We start from the raw sequence: 13,919 nt of genomic DNA, 5'->3' as shown, positions 1-13,919 counted from the left end.
CCGGACAAAGCAAACAACATTACGTGTCATCCACATCATCCAGTCCATGGACAAACAGAGACAATCGACAGCAAGGACACGCGACAAAAAACAGCATGCGATGAATGATTAGGGGCGAGCATTATGCGACCGTAAACAAAGTTGCGTAGACAAAAAAATAAAATAAAAAAACACCCCGAGGAGAAGAAGGCGATAAGAGGAAGAGAAGGCGATAAGAGGAGAAAAGGGTGAGATAGAGAGAGAGAAGAATGGTTAGAATGGTTGGAATGGTTCCATAGTTTGGCAAAGTTGTTAAACGCATAGACAGCCGCTGCTCTTTTTTTCCTGAATAAACAGAAACAGGTACCGAAATAATTCAGGAACAGGAAACGGGGCTCTCCTCTCCAATGAGCGCATAATCCATTTTACCGACAAAAGGTTTCTTTTTTTTTTCTCTCCAGTCGTCATCATGGCGATCACTCGAAGAAGTGCATGCAGTCTGTAACCTGTATGTGTGCGTGCCTGTGTACCACCGGCCAAACGACAAACGCATAATGCCTTAACGAGAATAAACTAAAAAGTAGTACTTTACCTGGAACAAGAGATTGACGGGCAAGAAAGTCACCAGCGTATACTTGGTCGTCTTGATATTATTCGTCGGATACTTATACCGTGGCTTTCTCGTCCTAGGATCCAGGTCCCTACCCGGGAACCCGCTCCTGAGGACCTTCCTCATCCTTCCCAAAACCGTACGATCCATCCTCCTAGCCTCCTCCTGAGCCGGATCCGGAGGTGCATTGAATTCTACCTCATACAAATCCTGCCGATCCTCTTCTGTGTTCGTCCTCATCGGATCAAACGACCGCACGCTTCCTGCGATACTCGACCCGGCTCCAAACTGCAACAGGTTCGTTAATCGGTAATCAAAAAACGATGATCGGATCCCGGAAGCGCTGTTGCTGAGGTTCGCGCTGCTCTGCATTGGGTTGTTGATCCCTAACACATTCGAGGATCCTGCATAACTGTCGGACGATGTCTCGCCCTGACCCTGCTGTTGGTTGTTATTGTTATTGTTCAGTTGATGCACAGATGCTGGACGGGAGGGCGGGATGAAGGCCCTGGACGAGAACGGCAGCCGAAATCGAGCTGCCAAGGTTGACGTCGCCGGCTGAGAAACCGTCGCGTTTGTCGTTCCAGATTCAGCTATGTTCAGATTGAGAGCGGAGGACGAACTTGTTGAAATAGATGTTCCCGGTCGCGTGGATGAGCCGGATACCGTAGCTGGGATGAGCCCTGCACCAATGCCCAACGAGGTCACCGCCAGATAGTCTGTTGCACCCATCATATTCGCCCTCAAAAACTCGCTCATAGTCTTTTCGTTGGGGCTGCTGCTATTACCACTATTACTGTTGCTGTTGATATTGCTGCCGCTGTTGCCAATGTCGATAGGACCGCTGATTGTGGGATTCGAATGGGAGGAGGATGTTGTCGACTGTGAAGCCATTGGGAGGGATGTATCCGATCCAGATTCGTTCTCCAACTGCTGCTGCTGTTGTTGCTGTTGCTCCAACTCAAGTTGCTCTGCCGCCTCTGCAGCTGCAGCTGCCTCAGAAATATCCGGGATAATGAGGTTCAAGACTTGGTAGGCCGAGACAATCTTCTCTTCCTCCTCATCATGATGACCCATATCTTCCGTACTAGCATTCTGGTCCGCATCCTCATCATGGACCAAGATATCCGGGATCACCGGATCCCAAGTCTCATAGCTCTGAGGTGGTCCCTTATCGAGCGTCAGGTTCAATTGCTGCTGAATCAGGTCCGCATCCTTTCCATTCCCACTCAGAACTGCCTTCTTCCCAAACTCCGCGTTTGACAGCACCGGTGCAGCACTCCCACTACGCGGCCGACGAACCGTCGTTGAAGTTGCTCCACTTGATGATGATGCGGTTGAGGAAGAAGGGGCTCCAGTGGTTGTGCTGGGAGAGAGTGAAGGCGAGGGAGATGCTAGGAGGGACAGATTTGCGGGTCTTGGGGTGGTGATGGATCCACTTCTAGATCGACCGCTCGTTGGGGTTGTGACGGAGAAGGTTGAGTGCGAGGTGACATGGCGGAGCTTGGAGGGTGATGAGACTGTAGAGGAACCACTCCTTGGTACGATATGGAACGGTGTCGGGGAAGTGGAGGAAGAGGAAGGTGATAGAGATGAGGATGAGGAGGATGAAGGAGAGAGAGAGGAAGAGGAAGAGGTTAAATTGGGTGTGTGATCGTCAGGCTTGACTTCTTGTCGGAGCGAGGACGAGGCAGTGGGCGGTCTTGAGGAAGGGTGGTGTGCCATGGGTAATGATCCGCTCCGAGGCCGAGCGCGGAGTGGGGTCGAAGGGGCGAGAGATCTGTTGGGAGAGGAGGAAGAGGAAGTAGCAACAGCAGGGAATGGTGAGGAGGAAGGTGTTAATGATGAGGGTCCTTGGAAGAGGGAAGAGGAAAGGGAGGGGGACGAGGAACCACAAGGTGAGAGTGAGGGTTGCTGTTGCAATTGTTGTTGCGGTTGCTGGTTATGTTGGCTCTGTTCAGGTAAAGAGAGGGGTGATTCTAAGGAAGAAGAGGAAGAAGAAGATAATGAAGACGAAGACAGGGGAGGAGGGTGTGAAGGTGTAGTAGTAGATGAAGGGCTTCCTGATGAAGTCATTTTTGTGAGTGTTTGCTGTGTATGAATGGGTACAAGGTGCAGTGCACAATTACAGGTTGTAAGAAAAGGATGTTCCTGAACAGAGTTACAGAAAAGAAAACCTAAGGTTGAGGCATGCAGCCAACGCAACCAAGCCAAACAAACAGGAAGAAAGAGCAAACCAGGACAGAGAAGAAGAGAGAGGAAGGTGGTAGGTCCTCTTCTTATAATCTGGTTGTCCCTGGGATAGACAAATAAGTGAAAGGTGTGCGAGCCGGATTGGTGGAGAGGCTAGAAGGAGTAGAGGAAAGATGGCTGCAATGGAGTGAAAGGGAAGTGTGCCACCAACTCAGAGAGGAAGAAAAAGAAAATGAAAAAGAAGGAGGGGGAGGAGGGATCTCCAGGTGTCCGGGTGTCCAGAGGGTCAGGCACCTTTACCAGATAGCCAGTGCGGAGTGGGGTGTGAACAACAGTAATAAACAATTAAGACCTGATTCAAAACTGAAAACTAACCAACCAGAAAACGCCCTTTTGCTCCAAGTCTGAAGTTTGAGACGGATAAAGGTGTGATATCCACTGCCAACCAACGGGAAAAAAAGGGTCTCCTCGATCAGTACTTGGATAAAACAGGCAACTGACTGACAACGCCCTAGTGGAGGAGACAAAGAGATGAAGAGAAGAAGAGGGGATTGAGAATGAGGATGATGATGATGATGAGCGAGAGAATGTGAAGAGTATATTTGGTTATATAGAAGTATATATATAAAAAAAGATTATTGTATACAGCTCACAACTCAAGACATGTTCAACAAGACATCATCACCCATAAGAAGGCACAAGGTGTCTTTGATATACCCCTGCGAACAGTCCACAGCTGCTGCTTGTTGTTGTTTTGCTGGCGTTGGTGGTGGTGAACAAACCCGAGGGGCTAGGGATGAATTTGAAGGTTGGTCAAGGCACTGCACTGCAGGGCCAAGTTAACGCGAGCAGACCCACCCATTCGCCCAGCACCAAGAATGAAGCATCAAGGCACAACAACAGCCCACATCCATAGACATCAACCACGTCTTTACTTCTATTGTATATCAGTACCGTCTAAATCTTTGATCGAGCTCTTCTCGTACTTAACTCTACTCGATTTTTACTTCTAGACAACGCCGCCGCACCCACGCATCCCTCTTGCCATGACACGATATTTACAGACGCGTTTCTGAATAATAACACACATCAGCTGAGGTCACTCACTATACACGATTGCGAAATATATACTTGGTCTCGGTACCTTCCAGGACTAACATTTTAACAACACAGAAAGCGAGCGGGGAAGAAGACATGAGCAGGTGACGACACCATGACAGATCAGACTTCATCCGCCGCCGCCATCTTGGATTCGCACTTTCTATTGCCAGCCTCGCTCCACTCAGAAACGAAAAGACTTGCAATGTAGTCTATTGAAATGGGCGCAATGCGGCCAGCAGGATCTTTGAAGATATCAGGAGGTGGCTAGGCATTCGGCAGTGGCACACGCTCCCCTCCCTCCTCTCTCCTCAAGCCAAGTCTGGTCTGTTTGTTCTATTTTCTTTTGGTGTATACAACCAATGCGCGAAAGGGTGTTTCCTTCACCTGTTGAGCACGACGCGACTTCAAGGACCATGGTGTTGAAGAAAAAAGCAACCTGCTGCTGTACAAGACTCCTTGGTCCGATCCGCGTGGCCATCAACATGTGCCGCTAGCCTACAAAAACCCTTTACGATCCCACATGCAGTAACTTTGGACTGTAAAAAAAAAGGATTTGCATTCATGTCCAAAGAAAGGGTGAACGAGCGATCCTTGTGGATCGCAGAGTAGATCATCTGCTCTTCGACTTTTTTTTATCCCTTGTTTAGTAAAGATATCAAAGGAGAAAGCAATGAGAATAGACAAAACAAGTACCAGCAACCAAAACCGATTCGCTGCCTTCGAGGAGCCATGTGTCGATGAGGTATCAAAAGATACCAACCGGAGTACAAGCGTACAAGACGTCGGCGTCGTAAGACCATCTTTGTCCTATACACACCTTCGTTTCATTAGCAATTGGGGGTAGCCTCCGAGTTTTGAAGGTACATTTCTACGCTCGGTCCAAGAAAACATAAAAATAAATGCCTCCGACGCGTGTTGGTGGCGCACATTTGCGACGTCGATGACCATAAACTACTTAAGCTTTTGGTACGTTGCATCCGGTGGTTTGTGCCTCCCCTTGCTTAACGATACTTTATCCGTCCCCTTTCTACTCTTCCTGCCAGAGAAGCAAAAAAGTCAGCGTGGTCTTCCTCAAGGCGTTCTTCCTCTTTGACCACATACACAGCTCTGTCGAATGCAGGACTGAGAATGTGACAACGACGACTAGCATCTTTTTAAAAAGGAAACGCGTCTAGACTGTCCAATCGCGTTTCACCATTCTGCCCCTACGGATCTCGTCTTCATATCAACTTGAGCGTTTTCACAGACAAGAGTATGTGTAGGAAGTACATGATTGTTTCTTTTATTGCTGCTTCTTGCGCTTACTATCCTTGAGTTGTTCCCTCTTCACTTTCACCAGCATCTTCACCGTAGTTCGAAGCAACAACAGCTAACAATTCAACAAAATAAATAAATAAGAATAGCAATAACAATTAGCATTGGATGCAAGTGTCCATGTCCATGCGTCCCAGGGCGCCCATGAACAACACGGACGAATAGGTGTTTGATTTTAAACTTGCCACTGCGAGGATCGCGTTCGTGAGGAGAGGAGCGGCCCAGACAATACTTGTAAAGACTCCATGAGCGTCAAAGTAGTTGTCGTCAGAAAACAGTTGCCAATGGCGACTTCCAATACTATTCAATGGCTCAGATAGAGCAGTCAATACAACTTAGTTGGCAACAAAAAGGCAGCATACAAGAGGGATTAGAAACGTGTGTTCCTGTTCAATGTCCGTTTGGAAACTGATAGATATGTCAGCAGCAATATTGACTTACTGATACAGAAGAACATGGCAGCCAGAGGATTGGGTTTGTTGCGGAGGAGGATAATAGCAATGAATATGATCAAGTGCATGGCAAGAATCAGCTGTATCCACGTCTGCTGCCACTCGATCTATGAAAACAATGGGTCAATTGACGCATCATTTCTTTTAATGCCTGTAGAGGCTCCCTCTGTGTATCTTTCTTCCGGTGGTACTTGGACGAGCATGTTAAATGAAAGCAAGGTCCCTTACTGAAGAAATGAACCCAGAGGTTGCAGACTTAAAGTCGATCCATGCAGCTTGGACATGTTCCAGCGGCGTATTCGGGTTGCTCTCATGGTGATACGTGCCCTTTTGCAGCCCGCGCCAGAACTTTTCAAACGAGGCCTCGTCCTTGAAGTGCCGTGTGCCACCTGCACCAGTTCCAGCTGCAGTTCTAGACTCAGTTCCAGTTGGTTGTGCCTGTGTCAGTGGTTGTGGTTCTGGCTGATTGCTGTTGCCGCTGTCGGGGAAGAGGGAATCAAAGAAGGTGGATGAGAATGGATGAGTGAATTGGTGGAGAGTGTTCCAAAAGTCGCTCCAGAACTGAGAAGATCCTTCTGAGCCAGCTGGCATTGCCGGTGTTGTTGTTGCTGCTGCTGCTGCTGCTGCTGCTGATGCCATGGGCGGTGTTTGATGGGTGAGAGTGCTTGGTGTGATGAAGGGAGTTGTGCACCAAAAAAGGGTCGGACCACACTTCGATTCCCGGACCAAACTCTGAAGAGACCCGTGAGAAGTGACGTTCACGCTGTCGTGTTTCCTATTCGCCACGGCGCATTTTCTTCGTATATTCTTCCCTCCGCTTCTTCTCCTCCTTCTTTCCCACACTCATCCCTTCTCTTCCTTTTTCGTACCAACAACCAGCTACAAGAACCCCACCATGGACGCACATCTCAGCCAGTTCTTTGCCCAGGTCGACAAGGACCAGGACGCCTATGTCCAGCGTCTTCGTGAGGTCGTTGCCATTCCCAGGTACTACATCCATGCCTCGTGGGAAACCCATACTCAGGCTCAGACTCGGACTAGACTAAACTATGAGCCAGGATACAACACAGAGCAATATACTGGATGGACTTGGACCAACTCACCTTCTTTCGACCATCTGGGTTGCTGACAATCGCAGGCAATTGATGCCTGTGTCGGCAGCAGCACGCCACTCCGTCCCATTTCGACACCTTCGCTTTTTGACTTCGGAGCCCTTGACTAATTCACAAAATTCCGTGTTATTTTTTTTTTTTTTTTTTTCATTAGTGTGAGCTCCGACGTTTCGATGCGTCCCCATGTCTTCCGCATGGGTGAATGGGTCCAGAAGGAATTGAAGCGCCTCAACGTGGAGTAAGTCCTTGTGCCGTATGGAGTCCGTCACTTCACAGAACCATCGACGCAGCAGAGCTTGCACTCGTACTTAATCAATTGCTTTTTTTTTTGTCACATATAGATACGAAATTCGCGATCCCGGCACCCATGTCATGGACGGACACACTCTTCAGCTGCCCCCTATCGTCTTGGGTGCCTATGGTCGTGATCCCGCCAAGAAGACCGTCTTGGTCTATGGCCATTACGATGTCCAGCCCGCTCTTAAGGAGGATGGTTGGGCCACCGAGCCCTTCGAGCTGGTCGAAAACGAGAAGGGCGAGCTTTGCGGACGTGGCTCTACCGATGACAAGGGACCCATTCTCGGCTGGTTGAACGCCATCGAGGCTCACCAGAAGTTGGGTCTTGAGCTCCCTGTCAACCTCCGCATGTGCTTTGAGGGTGAGTCCGAAGCTATTGGACTACTATGGATGATTGCCTTCCACCAGTTTTTCACAACCACTGACTTGTATTTCATTCATGCATGTAGGTATGGAGGAGAATGGATCAGAGGGCTTGGACGATATTATCATTTCCGAGGCTAAGGGCTGGTTTAAGGACGTTGATGCCGTCTGTATCTCTGACAATTACTGGCTCGGCGATAGCAAGCCCTGCATCACCTATGGTCTTCGTGGAATCTCTTATTACAAGCTCGTCATCAAGGGACCCGGCCGTGATCTCCATTCTGGTGTCTTTGGCGGCACCGTCCACGAGCCCATGACCGATCTGGCCTACATCTTCTCCAAGCTGGTCACTCCTCAGGGTCAGATCCTCATCCCTGGCATCATGGACGATGTTGCTCCTCTGACTGGTATGGCGATTATTACCTGTATACTGCAAAATGGATATGATATTGTAATCGGAAAAAAATTAACGTTGGCCCGCTCTTGTGATTTCGATTGATGTAGATGCTGAGGAGGCCTCGTACCCCCCTCTGGACTTCAATCTGAGCACCCTCCACAACGCCATTGACGCCAAGAACACCATCCACGACAACCACATCGATGCCTTGAAGGGCCGCTGGCGCTACCCCTCCCTCTCCCTCCACGGAATTGAGGGCGCCTTCTCTGCTCCTGGCGCCAAGACCGTCATCCCCGCCAAGGTCATTGGAAAGTTCTCGATTCGTTCAGTCCCCAACATGGTCCCCGAGAAGATCGACAGCTGCGTTGTCAAGTACATCAACCAGGAGTTTGCCAAGCTCGGCTCCAAGAACCAGGTCGAGGTCGAGTGCCTCCACGCCGGCAAGCCTTGGGTCGCTTCCTTTGAGCACCCCAACTACGGTACGTTAAAGTCGCTAGGCTAGTTCGTGCATTAATTATCTGAAAGTGAGGCGTTATTTTAATTGGAATGCTCGCTGGTTTCGTTAGTCGCTGCTGCCAAGGCTGTTGAGCGCGTGTACAAGGTCAAGCCCGACTTGACTCGTGAGGGTGGCTCCATTCCCGTGACCCTGACCTTCCAGGATGCCCTCAACAAGAACGTGCTCTTGCTGCCCATGGGCCGCTCCTCCGATGGCGCTCACTCGATCAACGAGAAGCTCGACCGCTCTAACTACATTGAGGGAACCAAGCTCCTTGGCGCCTATCTCTGGGAGCTCTCGACCCAGAACTTCTAAGTGGTTTTTGAATCCTGTCGTACTCCCACTTTCTTAAAGATGCCTCGTGGACTCCTTTCTTGATCCAATCAATCATGCATACAGGGCCTATGAATGCACCTTCTATGTAGCATATCCTCACTCTTGAACACCATTCAACGACACAGAACATCGATTTCCCAATAAATGCGCGAAGCGATTCCGAACCCCAAGCGCGTTTAAATATAATACTTTTTTTTTTTTTTTTTTACCACGGATAGAAATACGATATTGAACATTTATTATTGCATATTCGCCTTGAATAAAAAAAGAAAGATCATTTTTCAAAAAAAGACCATGCCCATCACGCCTTCTTGTAGTAATATAGAGTAATATAAGCATCTCAGTCTAGTCCAGCTTTACATTACGGTATATCCTCATGATGAACTTGTTGGCTGCATAATGGCCCACAGACCCTAGGATTAAAAAGATGGCCATGCAGGCCAATGCAGTGTTGCCAAAGTAGAAGCTAGTCTGGAAGAGACCATACATCCTAAATGTCGAGAGGCACAAGAAGACAACATCAGCATATGCTTAGCTCTTTCATATACCACAAATGACAAAAAAGTAAAGCAGTGGCATTAATGCTTACTTTGTCTTTTGCATGAAATAATACACCGCATAGATGTAGACATAGGCGGCTGTCGATCCACATGTCGCCATGCTCATCCAGTGCCATCTGTAGTCCTCTGTGTTGATCACAAAGTAGGTACTCACGACCGTGACCGAGGCCGTTACCAGCATCACGATGCAGAACACGAGCAGTCCAAAGCCATAGACATAGTAAACCTTATAGGACCAGAACGACGTGAACAGGAAGTAGATCTCGATAAAGATCGATGCGAACGGAAGGATGCCCCCAAGCGCGATCACCACAATTGGTTCGGCGTACCAGATCTTTTCAGGAATTGGGCGAGGGATCGGGTGGACCCTGCATGGAAAGTCGGCCTTACCTGCCCAATTCTTTCCGAGGATCGTACCTACGAGTGTCAATGGCAGTACGATACACAGCCAGATGAAAAGAAGTGCCATCTGTATAGCAAGGAATGAGAGAACCACGTCTTTTCGCATTAATGCACAGCAATAGAGGATACCAAAGCAGGCACAACAATGTTAATGTGAACATTATGAGGGCAAGGGCCCTACCACGGTGCCAAAGGGAATAGCGCGAGAGCTGGTATAGTAGATGGCAATCGTATTGTTCAAGCTAGTGACGATGGCGACCGAGGCAGGCCAAAATGCCGCTGTCAGGAACATGACGCGGACCCAGTCCCGACCTCCGTACTGTGCATATTGACTGCCACTCGAGTATCCTGAGATCATGGACGTGAGGGCATAGATAAAGATGGTTGCTGTCATGATGCTGGCGCGCTCAGTCCACTCCTGTCCAAAGATCGTGTACAGGATCACAAAGAACGACGTCCATGCCAGGTGGTGACCAGTTCCGACAAAGGCTGCAAATGTCATGGGGTTTACTGGCGGTCTGAACACGTCGCCATGAATCTGCTTCCATCCATAGTCATCCCCCAGGTCATGGTCCTGTTAACGTTTGCCACAATGACAAAAGAAACAGATAAGATAAGTGTCAATTATCATAATCATAGATATCTTGGATGATATAATCCTTGCTTCCACTTACAAAATCATTCAGACCAGCCTCCTTGTCGTAGCGGGCAAAATCCCGGCGAAGATGCCGGATCCACATGGCGCTGACGAAGCCCGTCAAGAACAAAACCATCATCAACGAGTTGAAAATCGAGAACCAATGGATCTAAGTGTCAATCATGTCCATGGGAGACGTTATTAGTGTTAGCTGAGTATTTGCTTTTCAGGTATTATTTGATCTACTGGTCTTTTCTGCAAGAGTCGCACAGTGGCTCATACCTTGTTTTCGAAAAAGTCTGAGTCCAGATAGCGCTCGAATCTCGATTTGAACTCCTTGTCGGTTGACTTCCAAATGACGGAGTACGTAAAGTCGACATTTAGTCCTGCCTGCGAACTGATCAACGGTACCGGTTGACCTGGTGTAACCTTGGCAGAAATGATCTGGTCGCCATTGTATTCAAACTCGAAATTCTGGTGAGTGTATAGCGACACTTGCTCCGTCTCTTTGTCCCGGGTTCCAACCATCCCTGCGAATAAAAGAAGACATTCAGTTGTTAAAACAATGCAAGTCTGGAAGAGGCGCAAAGACGGTCTGAATGCCATGCTATTTTTCGATACCTACCCCAGACAGGAAGATCATCGATAAAGTATTGGAACCAGTAATCGTGAGCGACTGCATAACTGAAGGTCTTGACATCCTGCGGCGTCAGTAAGCGCCGTGAACAAATTGGCGTGACAGCCTTGCTCTCTAAGCGATAGTTCACAACCGCGCATATGGTGAGTATAGCTGCATCTCCTGAGGATAAAAGCGATGCCTTGTAATTCTTCAAAGCAGCCGATACGCAATTGGTCACTCACGTCCAAAACGAATCGAGATTCCAGAATTAACGAGCTCCATCCCGAGCAGTGCCTCGCCCAGGGTCTCGTGGCGATGCTCGACCTTGCCTTCGCCCTTACAATACGGCAGCTGGAAGTACTCGTATGTCTCCTGTCGATTACTATTAACGTAAGTCCGCAACGCAGTCTGTCAATTTTTCTGTCACTCTCTCCTTCGTCTTCCATTCATCCAGCGGTATATCCCACAAGATGATCGCATTCCTGTGCCCCCTAACTCACCTAAATGGCCCAACAGAGTTGGCCCATACGACGACCTCCTCCAGCTCGGTATACTAAGAGATCACATCATACAAGCAGAGAAATGCAATTGGTTAGCAGCGCACATAATTATGGACATGGACACGAAATTACATCGGGCGCTGTTCATGCTACTGGGTGCTGTCGAGTGTTGGTTGTAAGCACCTTGTGTGAGTGCTCATCAGCCGTGACCAAGGTCGTAGCTAAGGTTGCAAGCAATGCTAGCGAGGAAAAGACCTTGGTCGTCCATCCTTTCCTGACCAACATGATGGTATGGAAATGTGCGCGGGAACTATGTTTTAACGGCGCTATTGCTGTTGCTTATTGTCTCCCGATTCCAGGTGGTGATGTTCTTTGTAAGTTGGGCGATGGGCAATGCGAAACTATTCGAGGTATCGAATTTAACCGCTTGGATTTATTAAGGGGCAGTAGAAAGAGAATATTGTACATGCTCAAATATGAATGCAAGAGAAGTATGGATAAACAGTGAAAAGCAAAGCAAAGTAATTTGCAAAGACCAGGAGGGTCTGCGCGAGCGCCAGAAAGCTGGCCAGATACGGCAACCCAGAGGCCTAGTAGCGGCGCTGTTGGGTGTAGTCGAACTTCATCTTGAGGAGGTAACGCATCTTGATCTGGCTGGTGTCGTACACAATGTACTCGTTGTATTGGAGTCGGTATCCGTAACCGAAGCCTTGATTATTCACCTCCGTCTTCAAACGTCCGACCTGGACTTTCACATCATCGTCAATCGTCACGTCGTCGGCCTCGTCGGGGTAAGAGAGTCCACAGCCCTTAGTCGAGTGCTTCCTGGCCTTCTGCGAGTTTGTCTTAGCGCAACAGTCCGACTGTTCGATCTTAAACATATCGCCAAGGGCAACCTCGCATAGAAGCATAAGGCTAGTGTCGTTGGTGCCGCTGGTGAAACAGTAGTTAGCAGACTTTGACACGCAGTCGGCAAAGTATACACCCTTGTCGAACATGTAGCCACTGACCGGGGCTTCTGGAGGCGCGATGCGAAGGCCCTGGCTAAGGATACCAACATAGTTGGTCAGACGGCTTCCATGCCAGAGCAAGCGACGGTTATGGAGCTTGCTGTGTCCAGAGCTGTTGAACCTTTCCAATTCGCCTTCGCGGTCCAGATCAAAGACCTCATCAATGACAAGGCTGTACGCCGAATGGCTCGAGCCGTGGGTATTCTTGACAAATTTCTCAATCAACTTGAAGCGCTCACTCGACTTGTCCATGGGCTCCAGCTTGTTGAGTTTCAAGGAGGCGAACTGCTGATCCAATGGGTTGATTGTGATAGTCTCGGCGTCCTTCTTGTTCTCCTTCATGATCTTCTGGGCAATTTCAATTTCTCCTAAGGCTTCGAGCATCTCCAGTTTCATCTTAAGCGTTGGGGCATCCTTGATGACAGGAGGGACTCTGCGGCCAAAATTATGTGGGATGACGGTATAGAATTCGCTCGAAAGATTGACCAATTCGCTGAAACTGGGGTTCTTCGTGTCGAGGATGGCGCCGATCCGCTTGAGGACCTCGTATCCGTGAAGAATGGTTGGCTTGGCCAACTTGCCTAGTGGCATTTTGTCCGCGTCGTAGTCGAGCTCCTTCATCTGATGGTTCATCATGCTAGTGTTGAATATGACTCTCATGAGTTCCTGGACCTTGGGGTGGAGCTTGGATTCGGGGACAGGCTTCTCCTCCTCCTCCTCCTCCTTCACCTCCTTGAGCTTTTTCCCTTTAGTGTTGGACTCATCTTCATCGTCCGAGTCACCGTCATCTGGAGGGAGCAAGTGGTATTTGCCTATATGTGGCAAGAAAACGAAAAAGACACATAATGCGTTAGAAATTGTTTTTCAGTATAGACAAAATAGAGGCAGCAAACGCAATGCTTCGTGAGCTTACCAGCGTGCTTCATAAATTTGTCACGGTCCGCCCAACTGTTCTTGGTCTTGTCCCTGAACTTTTTCTCAAAGATAGATTTAGCCTGATCTATGTCGTACAGCCTGTCGGTAGATGTCTGTCCACGAGCGCCAACACGGCCCCAATGGCAAAAGACGGCGTACTGTTTGGTGGGGGTGTGAAGCAGCTGAATCAAATAAAATTTGTTGTTGTTGTTGCCGATCTCTGTCTGATTCAAGCGCGCATTCCATGCAACCTCCGAATCCACGTAGACGGAGAAGTCACGAGCCAGTGTGCACGCCTGATCTACCTGGGGTTGTCGGATCTTTACAGGTGCATCTGAAGCCTTAGCCACCTTATCTTTGAGGACCTTGATCTTTTTCTCGACCTTCTCGTCCTCGTCCGCATCATCAGCTGCCCTTCGTTTTGCATTGGTCGCGGATTTGGAAGCTCGGACAGGACGGGTACTTGCAGCAGGCACAGCAGGAGTTGCCAAGGAAGGAGAGGATGAGGCGGTGGTGGTGTTAGAATCCAGTCTGTAAGGGGCGATATCGAGGCGCTTCTTCTCCTTGAGCGAGCCCTGGATCCAATCGAGGGTGACCATGGTGACGGTGTCCATATCTGCGGCCTT

General features: G+C 48.9%; 5 protein-coding genes across 5 annotated transcripts; 1 reads left to right on the top strand and 4 right to left on the bottom strand.

The window, feature by feature from the left end:
* Positions 1–251: 251 nt before the first annotated feature.
* Positions 252–1,971, bottom strand: BC939DRAFT_238194 (uncharacterized protein). Its single transcript, XM_051550914.1, has one exon. It carries the CDS (start codon positions 1,664–1,666, stop codon positions 539–541), a length of 1,128 nt encoding a protein of 375 aa, XP_051410029.1. The 5' UTR covers positions 1,667–1,971; the 3' UTR covers positions 252–538.
* A 3,170-nt stretch (positions 1,972–5,141) lies between these two features.
* BC939DRAFT_458277 (transmembrane protein 18-domain-containing protein) lies at positions 5,142–6,276 on the bottom strand. The gene is made up of 4 exons (XM_051556577.1): positions 5,878–6,276; positions 5,639–5,756; positions 5,383–5,531; positions 5,142–5,252 (listed from the first exon to the last, which is right to left on the bottom strand). Exons 1-4 carry the CDS (start codon positions 6,238–6,240, stop codon positions 5,166–5,168), a joined length of 717 nt encoding a protein of 238 aa, XP_051410028.1. The 5' UTR covers positions 6,241–6,276; the 3' UTR covers positions 5,142–5,165.
* A 189-nt stretch (positions 6,277–6,465) lies between these two features.
* BC939DRAFT_458276 (uncharacterized protein) lies at positions 6,466–8,865 on the top strand. Its single transcript, XM_051556576.1, has 6 exons — positions 6,466–6,636; positions 6,916–6,999; positions 7,103–7,419; positions 7,508–7,828; positions 7,926–8,297; positions 8,385–8,865. The coding sequence occupies exons 1-6, from the start codon at positions 6,545–6,547 to the stop codon at positions 8,627–8,629; spliced, it is 1,431 nt and encodes a 476-aa protein (XP_051410027.1). The 5' UTR covers positions 6,466–6,544; the 3' UTR covers positions 8,630–8,865.
* On the bottom strand, positions 8,816–11,765 carry BC939DRAFT_413309 (transmembrane 9 superfamily member 3-like). The gene is made up of 9 exons (XM_051552960.1): positions 11,552–11,765; positions 11,369–11,421; positions 11,111–11,250; positions 10,875–11,000; positions 10,532–10,779; positions 10,287–10,418; positions 9,794–10,186; positions 9,240–9,679; positions 8,816–9,140 (listed from the first exon to the last, which is right to left on the bottom strand). The coding sequence occupies exons 1-9, from the start codon at positions 11,651–11,653 to the stop codon at positions 8,996–8,998; spliced, it is 1,779 nt and encodes a 592-aa protein (XP_051410026.1). The 5' UTR covers positions 11,654–11,765; the 3' UTR covers positions 8,816–8,995.
* Positions 11,766–11,958: 193 nt separating this feature from the next.
* On the bottom strand, positions 11,959–13,892 carry BC939DRAFT_399581 (poly polymerase catalytic domain-containing protein; the record flags this gene model as incomplete). Its single annotated transcript, XM_051552488.1, has 2 exons — positions 11,959–13,190; positions 13,292–13,892. 2 exons carry the CDS (start codon positions 13,890–13,892, stop codon positions 11,959–11,961), a joined length of 1,833 nt encoding a protein of 610 aa, XP_051410025.1.
* Positions 13,893–13,919: the final 27 nt, after the last annotated feature.

This window comes from Gamsiella multidivaricata, assembly GCF_025024155.1.
Source record: "Gamsiella multidivaricata strain RSA 2152 chromosome Unknown BC939scaffold_53, whole genome shotgun sequence".
NCBI lineage: Eukaryota > Fungi > Mortierellomycota > Mortierellomycetes > Mortierellales > Mortierellaceae > Gamsiella > Gamsiella multidivaricata.
Note: the sequence above shows the minus strand (reverse complement) of the source record. Positions and strands in the feature narration are given on the sequence as shown.